The sequence below is a fragment of the Anomaloglossus baeobatrachus genome, chromosome 2 (assembly GCF_048569485.1).
Source record: "Anomaloglossus baeobatrachus isolate aAnoBae1 chromosome 2, aAnoBae1.hap1, whole genome shotgun sequence".
In the NCBI taxonomy this organism is placed as follows: Eukaryota; Metazoa; Chordata; class Amphibia; order Anura; family Aromobatidae; genus Anomaloglossus; species Anomaloglossus baeobatrachus.
Genome location: NC_134354.1, coordinates 72,302,980 through 72,328,365, shown reverse-complemented (window position 1 = coordinate 72,328,365; position 25,386 = coordinate 72,302,980). Strand labels below are relative to the sequence as shown.

Here is a 25,386-nt window from a genome sequence, read left to right as displayed (position 1 = left end):
TGCTGGTGATTCCCCCCCCCCCATCCCAATCCCCACCTCCTGTCTTTGAAAGTGTGTGTGGATTGAAATATCCATGAAAACTAATAAAATCCCTGATTGAAACTAGAGAGTTTTACACCATTATTTTTCTTTCTTTAAGGTGGTAATTAAAACCAAGTCAGGAGAAGTGATCTATCGTATCTCCCCATGGGCAAAGTATGTTTTTCAAGAGGAGAAAAAAGTGGTGTATGACTGGATTCACTGGCAACCAGCTGATTCTTATTCGGTAAGTAGATAGCAGCTGCCATTGCTTCTATCCCGTTGCATTTTTCAGCACTAAAATTTGTGAGCTTTTTGGTGAAACATTGCCTTAAAGCACCACTCCAGGTTTTTGTTCTTTTTCTACTACCAGTGTGGTGTTTTAATTAAAAGTCCCCTGATTCCTGTCTTCAACTCAGTCCTTTGGTGTATTCATCCGTGTTTTGGTGCCGCTCCAATCCCGTGGCGCCGTCTTGTACCCGTAATTTCTGACAGCTCAGAAGTTGCGTCACAAGCTCACTGCAAGTCTAAGAGCCACTCATAGACTTGTATTGAAGAGTTATCTCCACTTCACTCCATTAAACACTGGAGCAGGCCGACGGGTCACTAAGGCTGCATTCACACTTCTGTGTTTTTCCATCTGTCAGAATCCGTTGTTTATAGAAACAACTGAATCCTGCATAATTGCAGTGCGCAGGATTCAGTCGGCGTCCGTCGTTGGTTATAATAGAAGCCTATGGGTGCCTGAATCCGTCCAATCCGTCAAAAGACAGATTCCGGCGACTGTTCCGTCTTTAAGCGACAGAGCATGCTCAGATGTGTAAATTCCTTTCTGGTTAGAAAATATCTGTCTCTCTCAGCCTCTGTCTCTCTCGGCCTCTGTCTCTCTCGGCCTCTGTCTCTCTCGGCCTCTGTCTCTCTCGACCTCTTATACTCACCAATCATCTGCTTTTGAACATGCCGGATGCTCATTATTCCATCTCGTATACACTGCTACACTGCTTGCCCTGCCCACCGGCGCCTATGATTAGTTGCAGTCAGACGAGCCCCCACGCTGAGTGACCGCTGTCTCACTGCAATCAATCACAGCTGCCGGTGGGCGGGTCTATGTCTTGCAGTGAAATTAATAATTGAAATAGAAAATGACGTGCGGTGTCTCCCCCTTCACCCCAATTTTGATACCAGCCAAGGTAAAGCCACTCTGCTGAGGGCTGGTACTTTTAGGCTGAGGGGCTCCCCATAACATGGGGCTCCACATCCTGAGAATATCAGCCAGCAGCCGGCCGGAAATGCCGCATCTATTAGATGCGACAGTCCTGGGACTGTCCTTGGCTCATCCCGATTGCCCTGATGCGGTGGCAATCGGGGTAATAAGGACTTAACTGCAGCCTACAGCTGCTTCTAAGTCCTAGCTTAGTGATGGCAGGCGTCAATGTGACACCCCCCCATTACTAAAATGTAGTGAAAGTAAATAAACACAACCACCGAAAAATCCTTTGAAATAAAAGAGAAAAAAAACACCCTCTTTCACCACTTTATTAATCCCCCAAATGCCCCTCCAGGTCCGACGTAATCCACATGAGGTCCCACGACTCTTTCAGCTCTGCTACATCATAAGTTGACAGGAGCGGCCGTAAAGCACGATTGCTCTGTCAGCTGCACGGACCGACTGAAGTGAGTCACGCTATCAGCGGTGACGTCACTCAGGTTACCTGCGGCCACGGCTGGATTCTCTTTGCCAGGTACAAACTGCTGCTTTTTTTTAACAAATCCGTCCCATCAGTTGTTCCACAATCTCCAACGCATCCGTCACATCAGTCACAAAACGGATTGTGGCTGATGGAAAAATACGGAAGTGTGTAAGCAGCCCAGGTGTAGAAGACTGACGGGAGCGACGCGGATAACAGACGAAGAAGCCAGAGGTGCATATAAGACTAGGCGCAATGGACTTTAATTTAATTAAAGGCACCACTTCAGTGGTAAAACAAAAAGCTGGAATGGTGCTTTATTGTGCTGCAAAATTATACATTTTCAGAGAATAGTTCATATTTTCAGACGGCTGGATGGACCATCAGGTCAATCCATGTATAGACCTTTTTACATCATCTGAGTAGCCCCTTTGCACGAGCCATCGTGACTCACTCTTCTACCACTATATTATATGGGTCACCAGTCTTCTCAGTGACTGCAATGAAATTCTGCAGTGGCTTCCACAGCCATCGGATCAGTCTTGAGGTTCTCCTAAATCTGGAGTCTGTGTTGAGATACACTTGAGAAACCTACCAATAAGTATGTAATCATGATTTGAGATTCTTCGTTTTTTCGTACTTTAGCACATGCATTTTTATGTAATGTCCTTTTCATTTGTATTTGTTATTAATATACCATTTTCTTACAGTGTAAACATGAGCGACCAAGGAGGCCAAACAGTATCCGCATTTATGAATCTCACGTCGGAATTGCATCACCAGAAGGAAAAATCGCGTCCTATAAAAATTTCACGTACAATGTACTGCCAAAGATAAAGGATCTCGGTAAGTTAAAGGAAGAATTCTTTGTCTGCTGCTTCCTTACATTGTTTTCCGATCAATATATGTTCCATTTTCAAAGCAATAATCGTTTACCTTGTGACATTTCCTCCAGAAAGTCATTTTATAGACTGTAATCCTCCTTTTAGGCTCATGTTAACTGATATATTCAGTCTTCAGCTGCTGTTCTTTTCTAGTTCCTGTCAACCTTGGGGAATTCAGATGTTTTTATTTTTCAGAAGCAAAGTAAACATTTTTTTTTTATCTGTCTTCGCCATAAATATGATTAAATATTTTCTTGTGGTTTTATTTTTTTCTTAAAAATAGACTAGATTCACACCATGTTTGGTGATTACTGGTACATTTGACAGGAGCATTTGACGCGTACCATTAAGTGCATGTCTACCCCAGTAATAAATAACTATACACCTACATGGATACATAAAATTCTATTGAGTCCTACTTAAATGAAAATAAATATATAATTATCTCTGAGCATGTTAATCCAGCCCAATATATTTGCTGCTGCGGTTGTGGTTGTTGCTGTTGTGGTGGTTGTTGTGTTGTGTGGTGGTTGTTGTGGTGGTTGTTGTGTGGTGGTTTGTGTGGTTGTGTACTTGTTGTGTTGTTGCTGTGTGGTTGTTGTTGCTGTGTGGTTGTTGTTGCTGTGTGGTTGTTGCTGTGTGGTTGTTGTTGCTGTGTGGTTGTTGTTGTTGTGTGGTTGTTGCTGTGTGGTTGTTGTTGTTGCTGTTGTGTGGTTATTGTTGCTGTGTGGTTGTGGTGGTTGTTGCTGGGTGGTGGTGGTTGTTGCTGCTGGGTGGTGGTGGTGGTGGTTGTTGCTGGGTGGTGGTGGTTGTTGCTGGGTGGTGGTTGTTGCTTGGGGGTGGTGGTGGTTGCTGGGTGGGGGTGGTGGTGGTTGCTGGGTGGGGGTGGTGGTGGTTGCTGGGTGGGGGTGGTGGTTGTTGCTGGGTGGGGGTGGTGGTTGTTGCTGGGTGGGGGTGGTGGTTGTTGCTGGGTGGGGGTGGTGGTTGTTGCTGGGTGGGGGTGGTGGTTGTTGCTGGGTGGGGGTGGTGGTTGTTGCTGGGTGGGGGTGGTGGTTGTTGCTGGGTGGGGGTGGTTGTTGCTGTGTGGTTGTTGTTGCTGTGTGGTTGTTGTTGTTGCTGTGTGGTTGTTGTTGTTGCTGTGTGGTTGTTGTTGTTGCTGTGTGGTTGTTGTTGTTGCTGTGTGGTTGTTGTTGTTGCTGTTGCTGTGTGGTTGTTGTTGTTGCTGTGTGGTTGTTGTTGTTGCTGTTGCTGTGTGGTTGTTGTTGTTGCTGTGTGGTTGTTGCTGTTGCTGTGTGGTTGTTGTGGTGGTGGTTGTTGCTGGGTGGTGGTGGTGGTGGTTGTTGCTGGGTGGTGGTTGTTGCTTGGGGGTGGTTGTTGCTGGGTGGTGGTGGTTGCTGGGTGGGGGTGGTTGCTGGGTGGGGGTGGTGGTTGTTGCTGGGTGGGGGTGGTGGTTGTTGCTGTGTGGTTGTTGTTGTTGCTGTGTTGTTGTTGTTGCTGTGTGGTTGTTGTTGTTGCTGTGTGGTTGTTGTTGTTGCTGTGTGGTTGTTGCTGTGTGGTTGTTGTTGCTGTGTGGTTGTTGTTGCTGTGTGGTTGTTGTTGCTGCTGTGTGGTTGTTGTTGCTGGGTGATGGTTGTGGTTGTTGCTGGGTGGTGGTGGTTGTTGCTTGGGGGTGGTGGTGGTGGTTGTTGCTGGGTGGTGGTGATTGTTGTTGCTGGGTGGTGGGGGTGGTGGTTGCTGGGTGGGGGTGGTTGTTAGTGTTACTGTTTTACTGTTACTGATGTTGTTACTGTTACTGCTTTACAGTTGTTGTTATATTGTTTTATTGATTTCCATTTTTGACCTGGTCAGCCTCACTGATTTTTAAATACTAAGGTAGAACTAGGATCTTACATCGTAGCTAGTCCTGAATGAAATCTGAGACTGTACAACTGTACCAACTCCAGATATAAAGGGAATCTTAGAGCACCAAAATGTACAGACTGAGACCCTGATTCCAGTAATGTACAGTGGGTACGGAGAGTATTCAGACCCCTTTAAATTTTTTACTTTTTCATTGCAGCCATTTGGTAAATTCAAAACGGTGATTTTTTTTTTTAACCATTAATGTATACTCTGCACCCCATCTTGACAGAAAAAAACAAATGTAGAAATATTTCAGTTTTTCTTGTTTAATAAATTAGTAAATATCACATGATCATAAGTATTCAGTCCCTTTGCGCGGTATTGAGTAGAAGCCCCCTCCTTTTGAGCTAGTACACCCATGAGTCTTCTTGGGAACGATGCAACAAGTTTTTCACACCTGCATTTGGGGATCCTCTGCTATTCTTCCTTGCAGATCCTCTCCAGTTCCGTCAGCTTGGATGGTGAACATTGGTGGAAAGCTGTTTTCAGGTCTCTCCAGAGTTGCTCAATTGGGTTTAGGTCAGGGCTCTGGCTGGGCCAGTCAAGAATGGGCACAGAGTTGTTCTGAAGCCACTCCTTTGTTATTTTAGCTGTGTGCCTAGGGTCATTGTCTTGTTGGAAGGTGAACCTTCGACCAAGTCTGAGGTCCAGAGCACTCTAGAAGAGGTTTTCTTCCAGGATATCTCTGTACTTGGCCGCATTCATCTTTCCTTCAATTGTGACCAGTCGTCCTGTCCCTGCAGCTGGAAAACACTCCCATAGCATGATGCTGCCACCACCATGTTTCACTGTTGGCATTGTATTGGGCAGGTGATGAGCAGTGCCTGTTTTCTCCACACTTACCACTTAGAATTATCACCAAAAAGTTTTATCTTTGTCTCATCAGACCAGAGAATCTTATTTCTCATAGTCTGGGAGTCCATTAAGTGGTTTTTTTTGCATATTCTATGCGGGCTTTCATATGTCTTGCACTGAGGAGAGGCTTCCGTCGGGCCACTCTTCCTTAAAGTCCTGACTGGTGGAGGCTGCAGTGATGGTTGACTTTGCGTAATTTTCTCCCATCTCCCTACTGCATCTCTGGAGCTCAGCCACAGTGATCTTGGAGCAGCTAAAACAGAAATTTTATCGAAACTGCAGCAAGCAACCCAGTAAGTGTCACACCGTTATAATCAGGATCTCGGTCTCTCCATTATGCTGTGTTCATAGAAGCAAAAACTTGGTGACAAATTCCCTGTAAATGGTTCATATTACTGGTTTGTGGCTGTTCTTTTTTTTGTTTAAGAGCAGTGGGCAGACTCCGACAGGAGCACTTGTGGGCATTTTTTGTTAAATTAATGTTATGTAGTAAAATCTCCTAATACCATCCTAAGGGACCTGAGATACTGCATCATATAATACAATGAGACCAATGTTCACAGGCTCCGCTCCCCTAAGAATAAAGTAAGTGAAAAATTGTGGGAAAAAGAAAAATAACCCTTTTTTTCCAATAAAAAATAATACGCATAGTTTATTTTACTACGCTTGTAAGACTCAGATATAGCAAAATCATAAAATTAATCCGTTAATACTGTAAAATTGAAACTCTAGAATTGCTATTACTCAATCAAGGCACCTTCCAGCCACTTAATAATAATAATAATAATAATAATAATAATAATAATAATTTATTATTATTATTATTATTATTATTATTATTATTATTATTATTATTATTATTATTATTATTATTATTATTATTATTATTAATAATAATAATAATAATAATAATAATAATAATAATTTATTATTATGTATTAATAATAAAAAAGTTCAGAATCAAAAATACCACAAAATGTTGCAAAAAAACAAACCCTAGTTTGATGTGCAGAAAACAAATGATATTTCTTAATAATAATAATAATGATGATAATAATAATAATAATAATAATAGTCATTTAATAATAATATTATTATTAATTCATACAAAAAGTTCATAATGAAAAATACCCCAAAATGTTACAAAGAAACAAACCTTAGTTTGATGTGCAGAAAACAAATATTTCATTATTATTATTATTATTATTAATTTATATATAGGTTTCTTTGTCTTTTTTTTTTTTTGTTTTTTTTGCAAAGCTCAAATTTTTCTTTCAGCACTAAAATATTAAGTATGTAAGTTTGATTTCACCATAATTGCACAATGAACTCTCTTTAAAAAAAAAAACAAAACAAAACACAAAAAATAAAATTACTGTGTTTTTTTTTTTTTCTTAAAAAAAAAAAATATAGCAAATTAGATTTTTCCTTTCGTCACGACAGCACCCACGAGAGAGGGATCCGCCCCCTTCAGGACAGGAAACCTACAGATAAAAAGGGGCGGTCCCCCTCCCTCATCAGCTTGTTTCCTGCCCTGCAGGGATCGAAACCTACAGTACCTGGGTCCAGTTGAGTCCGTGCGGTCTCCAAGGGAACGGCGGAGCTCAGGATCCGGAAGCACGGTCGGTGGAGCTCCCCTCGTGGACTCCGTCCTCCGATGCACCTCGTCCTCTTTCTCCTGGTCCGGCTTTGCCTCCAGGGATATGACGCCTGCAGCAGAGCGTGCTTCTACCGGAACGTGTGCGCAGCGGGGGGGAGCCCTGCCGCGTCAGCGCACGCTCCCTGCTGTAGTGACCCGGAAGTATGCAGGAGCGCTTCCGGGGGAGCGGCCGGGAAGGTTCCTAGTGAAGCCCGTGGTCCCCTCCATCCTGGCCGGACGCTGCGGTGCTGGTGAGTTTCTATGGCGGTCGGGCCGGAGCCTCTCCCTGACGCGTGCCTGCGTCTTCACCGCTGCACGGCGTGTGCACGTGGGAAGGGGTGTCCTGGGCCTGCCGCGTCCGCATTCTGTCTCCACGACGGTGGCCCGGCTGTGCTCCTGCTTCTGCGGATCGGGGGGGGCTTGGCTGTGGATCTCTGCCAGCCCTTCCCCCTGCCCTTCTGTCCGGGGTTAGTCCCCTTCTGGGACGGTCCCTCTGCCGTCAGCGTCCCTCATGCTGTGCTGTGGCAGGCGTCCTGGTGGTGTCTGCACTGGGGTGCCCTCTTGGTCTGTGCTCGGTGGCCTCTGTGCCCTCCTGCCTCTGAGCTCCTGGGCCCCTGTGGCCTCCTGGCCCCTGTGGCCTCCTGGCCTCGGTGGAACCTGGCCCCTGTAGCCTCCTGGCCCCTGTAGCCTCCTGGCCCCTGTGGACTCCTGGCCCCTGTGGACTTCTGGCATCTGTGTCCTCCTGGCCTCTGTGGCCTCCTGGCCTCTGTGGCCTCCGGGCCTCTTGGCTTCTGTGGCCTCCGGGCCTCTTGGCTTCTGTGGCTTCCGGGCCTCTTGGCTTCTGTGGCCTCCGGGCCTCTTGGCTTCTGTGGCCTCCGGGCCTCTTGGCTTCTGTGGCCTCCGGACCCCCTGGCTTCTGTTGCCTCCTGGCTTCTGTGGTCTCTGGGCCTTTTTGGCTTCTGTGGCCTCTGGGCTTCTGTGGCTTCTGGGCCTCTTGGCTTCTGTGCCCTCTGGGCCTCCTGGTTTCTGTGGCCTCTGGGCTTCTGTGGCCTCTGGCCTCCTGGCTTCGGTGGCCTCCTGGCTTCTGTGGCCTCCTGGGCCTCCTTGCTTCTGTGGCCTATGGGCCTCCTTGCTTCTGTGGCCTCTGGGCCTCCGGGCTTCTGTGGCCTCTGTGCCTGTTGGCCGCTGTGCCTGTTGGCCGCTGTGCCTGTTGGCCGCTGTGCCTGTTGGCCTCTGTGCCGCTTGGCCTCTGTGCCGCTTGGCCTCTGTGCCGCTTGGCCTCTGTGCCGCTTGGCCGCTGTGCCGCTTGGCCGCTGTGCCGCTTGGCCTCGGTCCCTCTGGGCTTCTGTGCTTCGGGGCCTCGGTCCTCTGTGCCTCCTGGCCTCGTGCTTCTTGGCCTCGTGCTTCTTGGCCTCGTGCTTCTTGGCCTCGTGCTTCTTGGCCTCGTGCTTCTTGGCCTCGTGCTTCTTGGCCTCGTGCTTCCTGGCCTCGTGCTTCCTGGCCTTGTGCTTCCTGGCCTCGTGCCTCTGTCAGTCTGTGCCTCCTGGCCTTGGGCCTCTGTGCCTCCTGGCCTCGGGCCTCTGTGCCTCCTGGCCTCGGGCCTCTGTGCCTCCTGGCCTCGGGCCTCTGTGCCTCCTGGCCTCGGGCCTCTCTGCCTCCTGGCCTCGGGCTTCTCTCCCTCCTGGCCTTGGTGCCTCCTGGCCTCGGTGCCTCCTGCCTCGGTGCCTCCTGGCCTCGGGCCTCTGTGCCTTGTGCTTCCTGGCCGCGTGCCTCTGTTGCCTCCTGGTCTCGTGTCTCCGGCCTCTGTGCTTCCGGGTCTTGTGCTTCCTGGCCTCTGTGCTTCCGGGCCTCCTGGCCTCTGTACTTCCTTGCCTCCTGGCCTCCGGCCTTCCTGGTCTCTGGGCCTCCTGGCCTTTGTGGCCTCTGTGGCTTCTTGCCCTCTGTGGCTTCCTGGCCTCTGGACCTCCCGGCCTTGGGCCTCCAGGCCCTGTGCCTCCTGGCCTCCTGCTTCTGTGCCTCCTGGCCTCGGGCCTCTGGGCCTCCTGCCCTCTGTGTTTCCTGTCCTCCTGCCCTCTGTGTTTCCTGTCCTCCTGCCCTCTGTGTTTCCTGTCCTCCTGCCCTCTGTGTTTCCTGGCCTCCTGCCCTCTGTGTTTCCTGGCCTCCTGCCCTCTGTGTTTCCTGGCCTTCTGCCCTCTGTGCCTTCTGCCCTCTGTGCCTTCTGCCCTCTGTGTCTCTTGGCCTCTGTGCCTCTTGGCCTCTGTGCCTCTTGGCCTCTGTGCCTCTTGGCCTCTGTGCCTCTTGGCCTCTGTGCCTCTTGGCCTCTGTGCCTCTTGGCCTCTGTGCCTCTGGGCCTCTGGGCCTCTGCGTCTCCTGCAGCTGGGCCTCTGGGCCTCTTGGCCGTCTGGGCCTCTGGCCGTCTGGGCCTCTGGCCGTCTGGGCCTCTGGCCGTCTGGGCCTCTGGCCGTCTGGGCCTCTAGGCTTCTGGGCCTCTAGGCTTCTGGGCCTCTAGGCTTCTGGGCCTCTAGGCTTCTGTGCCTCTAGGCTTCTGTGTCTCTGGGCTTATGTGCCTCTGGGCTTCGGTGCCTCTGGGCTTCTGTGCCTCTGGGCTTCTGTGCCTCTGGGCTTCTGTGCCTCTGGGCTTGTGTGCCTCTGGCCCTCTGTGCCTCTGGCCCTCTGTGCCTCTGGCCCTCTGTGCGTGTGGCCCTCTGTGCGTGTGGCCCTCTGTGCGTGTGGCCCTCTGTGCGTCTGGCCCTCTGTGCGTCTGGCCCTCTGTGCGTCTGGCCCTCTGTGCGTCTGGCCCTCTGTGCGTCTGGCCCTCTGTGCGTCTGGCCCTCTGTGCGTCTGGCCCTCTGTGCGTCTGGCCCTCTGTGCGTCTGGCCCTCTGTGCGTCTGGCCCTCTGTGCGTCTGGCCCTCTGTGCGTCTGGCCCTCTGTGCGTCTGGCCCTCTGTGCGTCTGGCCCTCTGTGCGTCTGGCCCTCTGTGCGTCTGGCCCTCTGTGCGTCTGGCCCTCTGTGCGTCTGGCCCTCTGTGCGTCTGGCCCTCTGTGCGTCTGGCCCTCTGTGCGTCTGGCCCTCTGTGCGTCTGGCCCTCTGTGCGTCTGGCCCTCTGTGCGTCTGGCCCTCTGTGCGTCTGGCCCTCTGTGCGTCTGGCCCTCTGTGCGTCTGGCCCTCTGTGCGTCTGGCCCTCTGTGCGTCTGGCCCTCTGTGCGTCTGGCCCTCTGTGCGTCTGGCCCTCTGTGCGTCTGGCCCTCTGTGCGTCTGGCCCTCTGTGCGTCTGGCCCTCTGTGCGTCTGGCCCTCTGTGCGTCTGGCCCTCTGTGCGTCTGGCCCTCTGTGCGTCTGGCCCTCTGTGCGTCTGGCCCTCTGTGCGTCTGGCCCTCTGTGCGTCTGGCCCTCTGTGCGTCTGGCCCTCTGTGCGTCTGGCCCTCTGTGCGTCTGGGCCTCTGTGCGTCTGGGCCTCTGTGCGTCTGGGCCTCTGTGCGTCTGGGCCTCTGTGCGTCTGGGCCTCTGTGCGTCTGGGCCTCTGTGCGTCTGGGCCTCTTGGCCTTTGGACCGCGGGGGCCTGTGTTCTGGTCTTCCACCTCTGCCGCCTTGCGCCTCCCTGGCCTTGCGCCGGGCCTGGCGCCTCGGGCTTCTTGCTTCGCTTCTGATGTTTTTGGTCGGGGCATTGCTGCCTTCCCGTCCTTGCTGCGCTGTAGGCCGCCAGTCCGCACCCAACCTTGTGGTCGGCTGTGGATGCTCTTCCTGCCCTCCCTTCCTCCCTCCTCATCTGCTGTCTTCCGTTGTCCTCTGTTCTGCCGTTCTCCTGTCAGGAAGGGTTATGGGTCTCTCGGTCGGTCCCCTCCGGGTGACTGTTTCTGCCCTGGGCTCCCTGTTTACATCCCGTCTTGCGGGTTCTGAGGGGTTGTGCGCTTCCTTCCGGCTGGGGGCCGCTGCCAGCCGGCCCGTCTACCGGCTCTCCTCCCTGGGGTCTTGCTCTGGGGTTGGGCGCCCTACCCTTTGCGCCCTTCTTGCCCCTCTCTGTCATGTGCTCTTTCTCCCTTCCTTCCTTTCGCGTCCTTGCTTGGGGGGACACTGTCCCCCCCCCCCCCCCCCCCGGGTTGCTCGGCGGCCCCTTGGCGGCTGGATGGGTCTTTTGTTTTTTGTCTTTCAGGGTTACGGCTGTGCTCCTCTGGTGTCGTGCCGTCCTTTGCCCCGATGGCTGTGGGCTACGGTTTCCCTCGCGTCTGTGGTGCAGCCTGTTCTCCTGTCCTCCTCGGTGACGGATCGTTCTCCTGCGAGGTGGCCTCCTACTTGGTGGCTGTGGCGGATGTCTCCTCGACGGTTTTGTAAGACTGTGCCTTGGTCTTCTCCTTCAACTTTTCAGGGCTCTGCCGGCTGGCCTTTGGTTCTTCCACTAGCCTTCCGTTTGGCAGCTTGGCTCTTCCCGTGGTTATCCCGCCCTCTGTGTCTCTTCTCTCTAAGTCTCTCGTGGGTGCTGTTGTGACGAAAGGAAAAGACTATATTACGTACCGGTAATGGGATTTTCCTGAGTCCACGACAGCACCCTTTACACCCCTGCCCTTTCTTTGTTTGTTTTTTCTCACGCTTCAGTGTCCTGGGATTGGTCTGTGTTATTTACTAATTCTTTGGCGGTTCCTCTCCCGGTCTCTGCAACCGGGGAGGGAGGGGGACCGCCCCTTTTTATCTGTAGGTTTCCTGTCCTGAAGGGGGCGGATCCCTCTCTCGTGGGTGCTGTCGTGGACTCAGGAAAATCCCATTACCGGTACGTAATATAGTCTTTTTGTTTTTTTTCTTTCTTTTTTTTTTTTTTTTTCTTTTTTCCAAAAACCTGGTCATAGCTGGGGGGGAAAAAAAAGGCTTTTGGGTGGTAGGTGAAGGCAAGTGTATGGAAATTTACTCTGATGGGAAAGGATTAAAATGGTGTAAAAAGGAGAAAAACTGTGAAATGGCTCAGGCATTACAAAAGATCCTGCAAATCCATTTAATAATCTCATCTCTTGTGCATGGAAAAAACAAACACTGAGCAGGTTCTTTAGTATATAACAAGATGAAGCCATAGCAATGGGAAAATCCAGTGTCCACAAAAAAGCCAAGGTAAAATGTAACCATTATTAGATCATGATTAGATAGTATAGAAAATGTGCATGGTTAGGCTACTTTCACACATCCGGTTTGAGCACTGCGGCTCAATCCGGCTGTGAAACCTATGCAACGGATGCGGCGAAAACACCGCATCCTTTGCATAAGTTTTTACATGTGGCCCGTCCGTTTTTTTCCGTTTGCGGCACGCTACTGAGCATGCGCAGTGGAAGAAACCGCATGCGGCGTCCGGATGCGGTTTTTACCGCATCGCGCCGCATCCGGCGTCCATAGGCATACATTGAAAAATGCGCAGCAGCGGCCGGATGCGGCGCGATGCGTTTTTTTTGCCGGAGCAAAAAACGTGCCAGGGAACGTTCCATCCGGCCGCCGCATTGCCTAAATCTGACGCATGCGGCAAAAACCGGACTGAACGCAAGTCCATGTGGCGCCAATGCAAGTCAATGCTGGAAAAAACGAAACCGGCGGCAAAAAAAAAACCTTTCGTTTTTTCCAGCAGAGCACCGGATTGTGCCGCACTGCTACAGCCGGATGTGTGAAAGTAGCCTTACAAAACTCCTGAGGTCTTGTGTTTTTTGGATCGCATATGGATCTTTTAGGCTGCATGCGCACGCTGCTTTTTTTCCTGCTTTTTTTGCTGCTTTTTTGGCTGCAGTTTTGTCAGCAGAACTTTCTGACATCTGACTTCCCAGCAAAGTCTATGAGAAGTCAGATTTGTCATGCGCACATTGCAGTTTATTTGTCAGCGTTTTTTTTGTCAAAAGTTTGTGACAAAAAAAATGCAGCATGTTCATTCTTCCTGCGTTTTTGTCAACATTTGTCACCCATTGAAATCAATGAGGGCATCAAAAATGCAGGAAAAATGCTTGCTAATCAAAAGTGGTGCATTTTACCTGCCTTTTACCTGCGTTTTTGGTACCAAAAACGCAGGTGATTTGTCAGGAAGTGAGGTCAGGCAAGTGGTCACGTCCCGTCCTCCATGTGTTCCCCGAAGTACCGCTGGCCCCAGGGGAGATGATGTGAAGGACGGGGACTATCAGCGGCAGCGGCAGCGAGAGGGAAAAATCAATGTTTTCAGCTGCCAATGTCCATCCCCCTCTCGCTGCCGCCACTGATAGTCCCGTCCTCCACGTGTTCCCCGAAGTACCGCTGTCCCCAGCGTGCACGCACAGGGGAGATGATGGACCCCTCTCACTGCCACCGCCACCGCTGAAAGTCCCGTCCTCCACGCTCCTGTCAGCTCCACGCAGTAGCGCGATCAGCTGAGCTGTCACTGAAGTTACTCGCGGCCACCGCTGGATTCAGCGGTGACCGCGGGTAACCTCAGTGACAGCTCAGCTGATCGCGCGGCTGTCTTCATTAGCTGCGTGGAGCTGACCGGAGCGGCGGTGTCTGCTGCTTCTCCGATCACCTCCATGCAGCAGAGCTGGATGCGACGCTGGAGGTCCGTGGATTACGCCGGACAAGGAGGGCTTTGTCGGGGTTAATAAATTGGTAATGAGGGAATATGTTTGTGTTTTTTATTTCTAATAAAGGATTTTTCGTGTGTGTGTGTGTGTGTGTTTATTTACTGTAATTTACAGATTAATCATGGAAGGTATCTCGGGGAGATGCCTGACATGATTAATCTAGGACTTATTGGCAGCTATGGGCTGCCAATAACTCCTTATTACCCCGATTTGCCAAAGCACCAGGGCAAATCGGGAAGAGTTGGGTACTGTCCCAGAACAGCCGCATCTAATGGGTGCGGCCATTCTGGGCGGCTGCTGACTGATATTGTTAGGCTGGGGGGCTCCCCATAACGTGGTGCTCCCCATCCTGAGAATACCAGCCTTCAGCCGTATGGCTTTATCTGGCTGGCATTAAAATTGGGGGGACCGCACGCCAGTTTTTTTTAATTATTTATTTATTTCTAATTTTTTTTTTTTTTCTTCAATTCAACAAGCTTTATGCGCTTGTTTGAACTGAAAAATACATGAAACAATTGTTGACAAAACTGCAGCCAAAAACACACCAAAAAAGCAGCAAAAACGCACCAAAAAAAGCACCTACATTTTTTGTGACATTTCCAGGCTCTCTCTGACAAGGTGCAGTTTTGGCTGCAGTTTTGGCTGCAGTTTGTGAACACGAAAAAGAAGCAGCGTGCGCATGTAGCCTTAGGCTATGTGCAGATGTTGCTATTTTGTGTGCTTCTTTTCTGCACATAAAGCATGTTTTGCCAGGAAAAAAAAGCAGCTGAAGAAACAGGCAACATGACAAAATTGAAAGACCTGCATCTTCTGGCAGAAAACGTCATTTATTTATTTATTTTATTTTTTTTTTGCTAAGAGCTGCAGACTTGGTAATACAATTTCCCAGAAGATGCAGATTTGGTGCAGGAATATGGTGTATAACTTGCATCTCAAACGCAGTTTTCTACCAGGAGATGCAGGTCTGTGAGGTCAGTTTACCTAAGGTCATAATTGGAGTACTGTGGGAATCTGCAGCTGTGACTGCAAATAGACTGAGTGATGTCACCGCTCATCACTATTAGTCAGTGTCTGCCTGAAGCCCACAGTGTGCGGACATGTTCTGTGCCCGCGCTGTGACTTCAGTATGTATGCTGCAGAGCTGGAATCCTCGTGGGACCTAGTGTGGATTATGTTGGAACTGGGTCTTTGGTGTGAAAGAGGGTTGGGTTTTTTTTGTTTTTTTTATATTTTTATTTCATATAAAAACAAACACTGAAAAATTATTTTTTTTCCTCTTTACTTACAGATTAATAATGAGGGAAGGAGGGACTCAGACACCTCCTATTATTAATCTATGGCTTAGTGGCAGCTGTTTGCTGTCATTAACCCTTTTTACCCAGATTGCAACAGCACTAGGGCAATTGGGATGAGTTGGGTAAAGTGGCGAGATTATCACATCTAATAGATGCTACAATTCTGGTCGGCTGCAGATGATTTTTAGTCTGGCGGGTCAATAACTATGTTCCTACCCCACCTGAGAATAGCAGCCCACAGCTGTCAGCTTTATGGCTGGGTATCAAAATTGGGATCCCTCTTATTTTCATACACTGCCAAGATACGCACACGGCTGGAGCTGATTATCATAATATGTAGGGCCCGATGCCAATTTTTTTTTATTTATGTTTACACCACTATACTGTACATAGACAGCATGTGCGACTCCAAGCGGTCAGCCACGTGGTCTCACAGGGTGGGGGCACGGTCTGACTGCAACCATTGAGACTCTGGGACTGTCGGTGGGTGGGCGAAGCAGTGCATATGCATGAGTTTAATGAGTGGCGCCGAAGTAGTGTCACAGCTAGCTACACGGAGACTGGTAATTATAACGTACCTGCTCTAATCCCCCTAGCCCTTCTACCACCATTTTAAAGTGCATGATTTGGGTCCCCATAGACTTATATGGGGATCGGCGTCCGGCCAGATGTCCGCGATTAATCCCAGGCTCGAACCAGTGTTTATATTGTCTGTCTTTGTGAATACGGGATTTTTCCATTCCTTTGACTTCATCTTGATATATACTAGAGAACAGGCTGAGTGTTTTTTGTTTTTCCTGCACACCCCAGCTTGGACTATTAAATGGATTTGTAGGACCTTTTGTTATGATTGTGCATCTGGCACAGCAAGCTGTTTCTCCATTTTTTTATTTTTTTTTTCTAATTTTCTTTTTACTTTTTGTGGATGCTGGATTTTTAAATTCCTATAGATTAATCATTAAAGGGATGAGCCAATCTTCTGTCTTCAAGATTCAGTACAGGCCAGCAGCATTGCCGCTTTGCCTCTGCACCACGGTGGTAGCTAGTGGACATGAACTTGCACCTTTGGGATGGTCGGTTACCTAGGCAATGAGCAGCAAACTATAGAATAAAAATGCCAGAACATAGAATGCAAAGGAATTCAAATGTCAAAGTTGCTTGTTTAGCTATTTTTAACCCTTAACACTAGAAGTCCCAGAAATTTCGAGCTCCTCCCTGAAGTCCGGAAAGAGGGTCAAATGACATACAATAAAATGAATAGAACTAACTAGAAACTAAATGGCTAAACACAATGGAAAACAACAACCTCCTGTGGTGCGACAGTAATGGCCTTAATTACATAAAAAAAAGACAGTGATTATAGGATCTTAGCTAAAATCCTTCAGGTCATTCGACCAGTCTCTGGGTTCCAAAGGTAGCAATGTTAAATGAAAAAGAAAAAGGTTTTCAGCTCACCGGACACCCAAAGCCGTAAGATCCTGGGGATACTCGTGGTCCTCTGGTGAGTCCAAACCAGCTAGCAGGCAACGGTGAAAAAGAAAGCGTTGGACCCAGCACTGATTCCAAAAATATATTAAAAATAAAATTTCTTTATTAATACATGATTCCAATTTTTTTTTTTTTTTGTTCACCATGCATAGATCACTTATGATTAAGGACTAGTTTTTTGCTTTTAAATTTATGAAGTCCGAAACGCGTTAAGTTCTATGTTCCATACTCTTCATATAAAATTTTTTTAATCATGTATTAATAAAGAAATTATATTTTTAATATATTTTTGGAATCTGTGCTGGGTCCAACTCTTTCTTTTTCACAGAAATGTTAAATGACCCCACTCTGGGACTTCTAGTGTTAATTAAGATGGTGCAAACCTTTGAAACCCTTCACGGAATGTTGCAATGAAAATTTCCTTTTAATCTGTGTCTATTTGACCATAAATTTAAAAGCCTAAAAATATATTTTTGCATGAGATGTAAATTCCATATGTAACATATGCTTATACACAGACTCCGTACGGTGCGCTCTGAAGAATCCTTTTTTTTTTTTTTTTTTTTTTCTTGTATTAATAACGAATATTTTCTAATTAAAACAAGCCAAAATAAACACCTTGAGAGTAATTAAAATCCGTTCACACTCGAGCAGGAACATTACGACCGTACGTTCAGAATTCAAAAGGGGGGAGCAAAAAAAAATAATGAAACTTTCTTCCTTTTTTGCTCTTATTAACCTGAAGGTTATTCGTTTACTGTTATTAATCGTTTCACCATCTGTTTGAAGGAAGATCTCTTTACTGACATTAAAGTTTTTACTTAAGAAGGATTTGTTCTAACTTCTGTGGATTTATCACTTAACCGCTCTCCCTTCAGGTTTCCTTCATTTCATATCACAGAAAAGCAGTTTAGGTGACAAACGCGGCAAAGAAGAAAAAAAAAGGGTGGGAAAAACTTTCTGGCATTTTTTTATTAGGTGTCTCTTGTACAGAGTGCTACAGAGGAAAAAAAGAAAGATGCCTTTTATGTCTGTTCTTTTCAAGAGCTTCCTTCAGGGAATTGAATGTGATAAGGAATGTGTAATGATTAAAGATATAAGTACAGGGTGTTTGAAATGTATTTACCCAAAAAGAAAGCCGCCGTTAAGCGTAAAGGTATAGTACAAAACAATCAATTACTTCTGCCGCCTTTCATGATTTACCTTGTAAATATCAAAAGTGCACGTGAAGTTCAGGCCGTGCAGATGGGCCCGGTTTAATATTCAGAAGTCAAATTGGATTCCTATTTGCATCTTACTCGTTTTCGCCTTATTAAAACAGAAAAAATGCTAGTGTTTTTCTTTTTCTCTGGACATCGCCAAGCGACCTTTTTGAATCATTTACGTGAAGGTCATTAACATTAAAATATTAAGCCGGCTTTAATTTCAGACAGCAAGTTGCACTGCTATTTACATTCTAATGAAAAATACCAGGTTTTTAATTTAAGTTGGATTATACGCATTATTTTGTCACACGGAATATCCTCGCCTGTATCTTCTGTAGGGAGTTATGCTTATTACCTCTAGAATACTTTTATGTTTTGAATCATGTTATTTTTATTTCTTCCTTATTAGTTTTATCCTTTTTTAAAACTTATAAATATTCATCAGTATATCATAGTTTTAAGTGAAAAGATCATAGCGTGGAATATTAAGCAGATGGCATAGTATGTGGGACTCAAGGTTAGAACTAAAGAAATGTCAAGAAAATATATATATATATTTTTTTGTGTTTACACCGTAAAGGTTTTTTTTCTTCATAATTAATCTACATATAACAATTTTTAGTGTGGACATTTTACATGATTAGAGGGGTCACAATAGCTGAGATACAAAGTCGTTTAGAAAGGAATTTTTAATTTTTCATATCCTGTAATCTTTTGTAATTGTAATCTTTGTGTTAACACAATCAGCAAATGTCTTTGTTTTTGTACATCACCACTACAAAAAAAGGGAAGAGTCATATGGCTCAAACTAAATCAGTGGGTTGTCCCTTTTAAGGGAACTTAACAGCCGATACATGCTACCTTTTCCATGATGTTATAAAATAAATCACATAGGATACTCTGAGACTCCTGGTTATACATCACATACGAGACACTGAAATTGCTGGTTATGCTTCACAAAGGAGACACTGAGGCTGCTGGTTATGCATCACATAGGAGACACTGAGACTGCTGAATATTCATCACATAGGAGACACTGAGACTGCTGAATATGCATCACATAGAAGACACTGAGACTTCTGTTATACAAGTGTATCTTAATAAATAGGAATATCATCAAAAAGTTAATTTATTTCAGTAATTCAATACAAAAAGGAAAACCTATGTTATATAGAGTAATTACACAATGAGTGATCTATTTCAAGTGTTTATTTCTCTTAATGTTGATGATTATGGCTTACAGCCAATGAAAACCCAAAAGTCATCTCAGAAAATTTGAATAATTACCCCACAACACCTACAAAGGCTTTGTAAACATTTAAAATGGTCCCTTAGTCTGGTTCAGTACATGGGGAAAACTGTTGACTTGACAGATGTCCAGAAGGCAGTCATTGACACACTCCACAATGAGGGTAAGCCACAAAAGGTGATTGCGAAAGAAGCTGGCTGCTCACAGAGTGTTGTATCCAAGCATATTAATTGAAAGTTGAGAGGAAGGAAAAAATGTGGTAGAAAAAAGTGCACAAGCAACCGGGATAACCACAGCCTTCATAGGATTAAGAAAAAGCCATGCAAACATTTGAGAGAGATTCACAAGGAGTGGACTGCTTCTGGAGTCAGTGCTTCAAGAGCTACCACGCACAGATGTATCCAGGACATGGGTTACAACTGTCGCATTCCTTGTGTCAAGCCACTCATGACCAATAGACAATGCCAGAAGCGTCTTACCTGGGCCAAGGAGAAAAAGATCTGGACTGTTGCTCCAAGGTGTTGTTTTCAATTGAAAGTAAGTTTTGCATTTCTTTTGGAAATCAAGGTCCCAGAGTCTGGAGGAAGAGTGGAGAGGAACACAATCCAAGCTGCTTGAGGTCTAATGTGAAGCTTACATGATCAGTGATGGTTTGGGGAGCCATGTCATCTGCTGGTGTAGGTCCACTGTTTTATCAAGACCAAAGTCAGTGCAGCCGTCTACCAGGATATTTTATAGCACTTCATGCTTCCCTCTGCCGACAAGCTTTTTGGAGATGTAAATTTCATTTTCCAGCAGGACTGGGCACCTGTCCACACTGCCAAAAGTACCAATAAGTGGTTTAATAACCACAGTATCACTGTGCTTGATTGACCAGCAAACTTGCCTGACCTAAACCCCATAGAGAATCTATGGGTTGATGTCAAGATGAAGATGAGAGACACCAGACCAAAAATGCAGACAAGCTGAAGGCTGCTATCAAAACAACCTGGGCCTCCATAACACCTCAGCAGTGCCACAGGCTGATCGCCTCCATGCCACGCCGCTTTGATGCAGTAATTTTTGCAAAAGGAGCCCCGACCAAGTATTGAGGCATTTACTGTACAGACTTTTCAGTAGACTCCAACATTTCTGAGATTAAAATCATTTTTTCAGTTGGTCTTATATAATTTTCTAATGCTCGGAGATAATGACTTTTGGGTTTTCATTGGCTGTAAGCCATAATCATCAACATTAACAGAAATAAACACTTGAAATAGATCACTCTGTGTGTAATGACTATATATATGTTTCCCTTTTTATATTGAATTACTGAAATTAACTTTTTGATGGTATTCTACTTTGAGATGCACTTGTAAGTCACATAGAGGACACTGAGACTGCTGTATATATATCATACAGGATACACTGAAACACCATTGTATAAATCTTATACGATACAATGAGACTACATGTCACAAGAATACAGTAGAACTGCTGTATACATTACATAGGAGACACTGCTGCCTTCTCCATAGGAACGAAACAAGCACAGAGAGCACTGATTGCAGCCACAATGGCACTGGCCAGCGTCACGACACAATCTTTTGTTACATATGTCTCTGGTTTCAGTAGTAAACCCTGCGTGCTCGCTCACTTTCTAAGGAAGAATTAAAGGTCCAGTAGCCGGCAAAATTTGAGCAATGGTCCAAGCCCTGCGGTCCCTGGTATTCTTCCTGGGGGCCAGAATTAATGACAGCGCAAATCACTCTAGACTGTATTGTATGACTATTTTGTTCTATTGCTGTTCTCCTCCATCCTGATGACAATACAAATAAAGGTTGTTGTGTGTCCCACCTGAAAAAGATGGCACCTCTATCACTGTCGCTTTCCTCTGAATGAATGGGTTGTGTTTCAATATCAACCTCACTTAGGCCCTCTTCACACGTCCATTTAAAAAACTCAATTTTTCACGGGCCGTTTTGTCGATCCATGTGCCATCCGTCTTTTTCCGGTATGGTTAAAGGAAGAATGAAATTACAAAGCTTCTACTATATTTTGCAATGGTGAAGACCTGCAGAACACAGATGTCACACAAATATCATACCAGTGTGTTTGACGTGTTTTTCAAAGACCCATTGACTTGTATGGGTGCGTGTGTCCGTGCTGCCAGGCAAAAACGGACAGTGTGTGACACACCTGAAAACACGGAGGTGTGCAGATCTCCATGTGCTTGTGAACTTGTCTCCAGTACTTGTGAGAATAGACAACACACATTCTGGAAACACTGTGACATGTGAAGGGGGCCTCAGGGTTTAAAAAAATAAATTAAATGAAAAATTCTGCAAAAAAAAAAAGGTGTCTATACCATTAATATGTATACGTTCTAGAAGTCCGATGCAGATTTCTTGCCCAGAAAAGAGCAGTGAAGTTTGTAGCTTTAAGGGTAAGTTCACACAGTGTGTTTTTTGCGCGTTTTCGGGTGCATTTTTGGCCTCAAAACTGCATGACTTTGCTTCCCCAGCAAAGTCTGAGTTTTCATTTTTGCTGTCCGCACACAACCTTTTTTTTAAGCTGCGTTTTTGAGCTTAAAAAAAAAATGGACATGTCAATTCTTTCCTGCGTTTTCCCCCCATGCAATGCATTAGAAAAACGCAACAAAACGCAGCCAAAAACGCACCAAATCGCAGTAAAAACGCATGCGTTTTTTGCCGCTTTTTTTTGCCGCTAGTGCGTTTTAGTGCGTTTTTAGTGGCCATAAACGCACAAAAACGCAGTGTAAAAAAACCGCAGCGTGTGCACATAGCCTAACCGCTATAACGGACTGGTTTGTTTATATACATAATTTATCACTTTTTTTACTGAGATATTTACTACATTGTTCTAATTTCTGTTAATTTCCCAGGTTACAACTGCATTCAGATGATGGCTGTTATGGAGCATGCTTATTATGCAAGTTTTGGTTACCAAATCACCAGTTTTTTTGCTGCATCAAGGTATTTTATATATATATATAAAAAAATAAAAATTCAAAAATAAGTAAAAATCAGCCACTTGCATTCACTATAAGTAAGGCTAAATACTTAATTTCTGGATTAGTTTAGGGCAAAACATGTTCTCAGTTGAAATCAGTGGGGCGGCTGCTGCTGCGGACTAACATGTCCTCTATAGGTATTACGTGCGTTACACACAACCATTATTTGGAACATCGAGTGTGTGTGTGTGAGAGTGTGTATGTATATGTATATGTGTGTGTGTGTGTGTGTGTATATATATATATATATATATAATATATATATATATATATATATATATATATATATATATATATATATATATATATATATATATATATATATATATATATATATATAAATATTAATTGTGTGTATATTCTACACACGTGGTCAAAATTGTTGGTACCCCTCGTTGATGAATGAAATGAAAGAAAAACTTCTGACAAAAATATTCAAATTGTCTCTCCAGTAAAGGAGACAAACTCTAGCACAGCGCCACCTATTGGAAGTAGCGATCCTAAAAGTTACAAGTGGATTTTTACCAATCCTTTGCAATATGACTCAGGATATATAAGCCAGATCAGAATCCCAATTTGCAGACACGGTGTTTCGGGGTGCTTGCCCCTCGTCAGTGCAAAGTATGGGGTGTCTGATCTGGCTCATGAGAAAGCTATGTGGGGACCACGGGGGAACACTATTCTCCTTAAGGAGACTTTGCAAGCCACTCTGGCTGCCAAGTAAGGGGACTTATAGCTGCCACGCCCCTCTTGGAAATATTCAAATTGTCTCTCCAGTAAAGGAGACAAACTCTAGCACAGCACCATCTATTGGAAGTAGCGATCCTAAAAGTCACAAGTGGATTTTTAACAATCCTTTGCAATATGACTCAGGATATATAAGCCAGATCAGAATCAAGAAGACAAAAATAGTAATACATTAAAATTCAATGAAAAAATGAAAGTCACATTGCTTTTTCAACCATGCTTCCACAGAATTTTTAAAAAAATAAAACTCCTGAAACTGGCCTGGACAGAAATGATGGTACCCCTGGAAATAATGTGACAAAAGGGACATGTTAAATCAAGGTGTGTCCACTAATTAGCATCACAGGTGTCTACAATCTTGTAATCAGTCAGTGGCTTGTATATATGGCTACAGATGCTCACTGTGCTGTTTGGTGACATGCTGTGTACCACAGTCAATATGGACCAGAGGAAGTGAAGGAAATAGTTGTCTCAGGAGATTAGAAAAAGAATGATAGACAAGGATGTGTAAAAGTAAAGGTTATAAGACCATCTCCAAGCAGCTTGATGTTCCTGTGACTAAAGTTGCACATAATATTCAGAAATATAAGATCCATGGGACTGTAGCCAACCTCCCTGGATGTGGCTGCAGGTAGAAAATTGATGACAAATCAAAGAGACGGATATTACCAATGCTAACAAAAGAGTCCAGAAAAACTGCTAAAGAGATTAAAGGTGAATTTCAAGCTCAATGAACATCGGTGTAAGATCGCACCATCCATCGTTGTTTGAGCTAAAGTGGACTGCATGGGTGACAACCAAGGAGGACACCATTGTTGGAGAAAAACCCATAAATAAGCCAGACTGGAATTTGCCAAACTACATGTTGACAAGCCACAAAGCTTCTGGGAGAATGTCCTATGGACAGATGAGACAGAAATTGAACTTTTTGGCAATGCACATCAGCTCTATGTTCACAGATAGAAAAATGAAGCATATGAAGAAAAGAACACTATCCCTACTGTGAAACATAGAGGAGGCTCTGTTATGTCTGGGGTTGCTTTGCTGCATCTGGCACAGGGTTTCTTGAATCTGTGTAGGGTACAATGAAATCTCAAGACTATCAAGGGATTCTAGAGAGAAATGTGCTGCCCAGTGTCAGAAAGCTTGGTCTCACTCGCAGGTAATGGGTTTTGCAACAGGATAATGACCCAAAACACACAGCTAAAAACACCCAAGAACGGCTAAGAGGAAAACATTGAACTATTCTGAAGTGGCCTTTTATGAGCCCTGACCTAAATCCTATTGAGAATCTTTGGAAAACGCTGAAACATGCCATCTGGAAAAGGCAACCTTCAAACACGAGGCTCCTGGAGCAGTTTTCTCTTGAGGAGCTGCCAAAATACCTGTTGAGAGGTGCAAAAGTCTCATTGACAGTTACAGGAATCGTTTGATTGCAGTGATTGCCTCAAAAGGTTGTGCAACCAAATATTAAGGGACCATGATTTCTGTCCAGACCTACTTCATGAGGTTTTTTTAGGTTTTTTTAGTTTAGTTTTTGTTTTTTTTTGTTTTTTTAAATTCTGTGGAAGCATGGTTGAAAAGTAGCAATGTCTGACTTTCATTTGTTCATTTTCATAGACTTTTTCATTTATATTGTCAGATTTCAAGTTATTCCTGTGACCATTGTGGGTTTTGCTTTCATTAAACGAGGGGTACCAACAATTTTGACTGTGTGTGTATGTATGTATGTATGTATGTATGTATGTATGTATGTATGTATGTATATATATATGTGTGTGTGTGTGTGTGTGTGTATGTATATGTATGTATATATATATATATATATATATATATATATATATATATATATAATATATATATTTTATATAATCTCGCGCCATCCATTCCCTTTGGTTCTTTCAGATGAAATTGAAACATTTATGTATAGTCTGTTGGGAGTTGTTTTTTCTATATGTGTCTGTCTTTCCAGCAGTTGTGATGTGAACTGTGGTCCTATTGAGGGGGATTTGCTTCCAAGTCACAAAAATTATTGTATTTGTATCTTGACAAATTTTAGTCCTTCGTTTTTTGGAAACGTAAGGATAGAAATATTGTCACTGTCTGCAAATACACGGAGCTGAATTTGACCATATCCAACTCATACTCTTTCCGCAGAAGAGGTCACTGACCGTTAATCGCTATATTCACTTTATTTTTCCACATATCGGTCTAAAGCTCTGAAACATGGGATTCGGGTGTATCTGTCCACTGGGCCATTGACTTTGATGACGCAGGCTTTGTGCCTTGACCTCATTTTAGGAAGGGTCTCCCTTTTTAAGGCTGGCGCTAAAAATGTAGTTGACTGCACTTTGTGCAAAGTAACTGCTTCATTAAATTGTCCCCGTCAGATGGAAGCCCCGATGGAGGCACTGACGTGTGGCAAAAGAGCTTAGCCAGGAGGACACTGCACCATTCAGGGACATGTAATTGAGAAAGGTTGTTGCATCCGGCTACTATCAAGTAGAGTGCATGACCTGGGTGCATTGCTGTATGTTGCATGTAATTGTAGACAATCACTAGTATAGTTCTAAAATGTGGCAAATGCTAGTTCTTGAATTTTGTTTTTGGACACCATGTAAGTCCCTTGGGTTGTTGGCTATATTTACTTTCCTTGTACAAGTCCCCCATTTTGCTCGGTTGCATGCTCTGATACATATTACATGTTGGAAATAAGCTGTCCAGAAGCTTGGCTTCCTTTGATCGTCCTTTTACACGTTAAGCGCGATTCTATTACATGTCTTTAATCCCCGTCTATTCTAATGATGTTCTTTCTCTATCCTTAGACCACATT

General features: G+C 45.4%; 1 protein-coding gene across 1 annotated transcript in view; it reads left to right on the top strand.

Annotated features, from left to right (window-relative positions):
• GBE1 (1,4-alpha-glucan branching enzyme 1) overlaps positions 1-25,386 on the top strand; it is a 252,679-nt gene that overhangs the window by 117,440 nt on the left and 109,853 nt on the right. Inside the window, exons 5-7 of the mRNA XM_075333081.1 lie at positions 140-265; positions 2,417-2,552; positions 21,678-21,768. Coding sequence (XP_075189196.1) covers positions 140-265; positions 2,417-2,552; positions 21,678-21,768 — 353 coding nt within the window. The remainder of the gene's footprint in view (positions 1-139; positions 266-2,416; positions 2,553-21,677; positions 21,769-25,386) is intronic.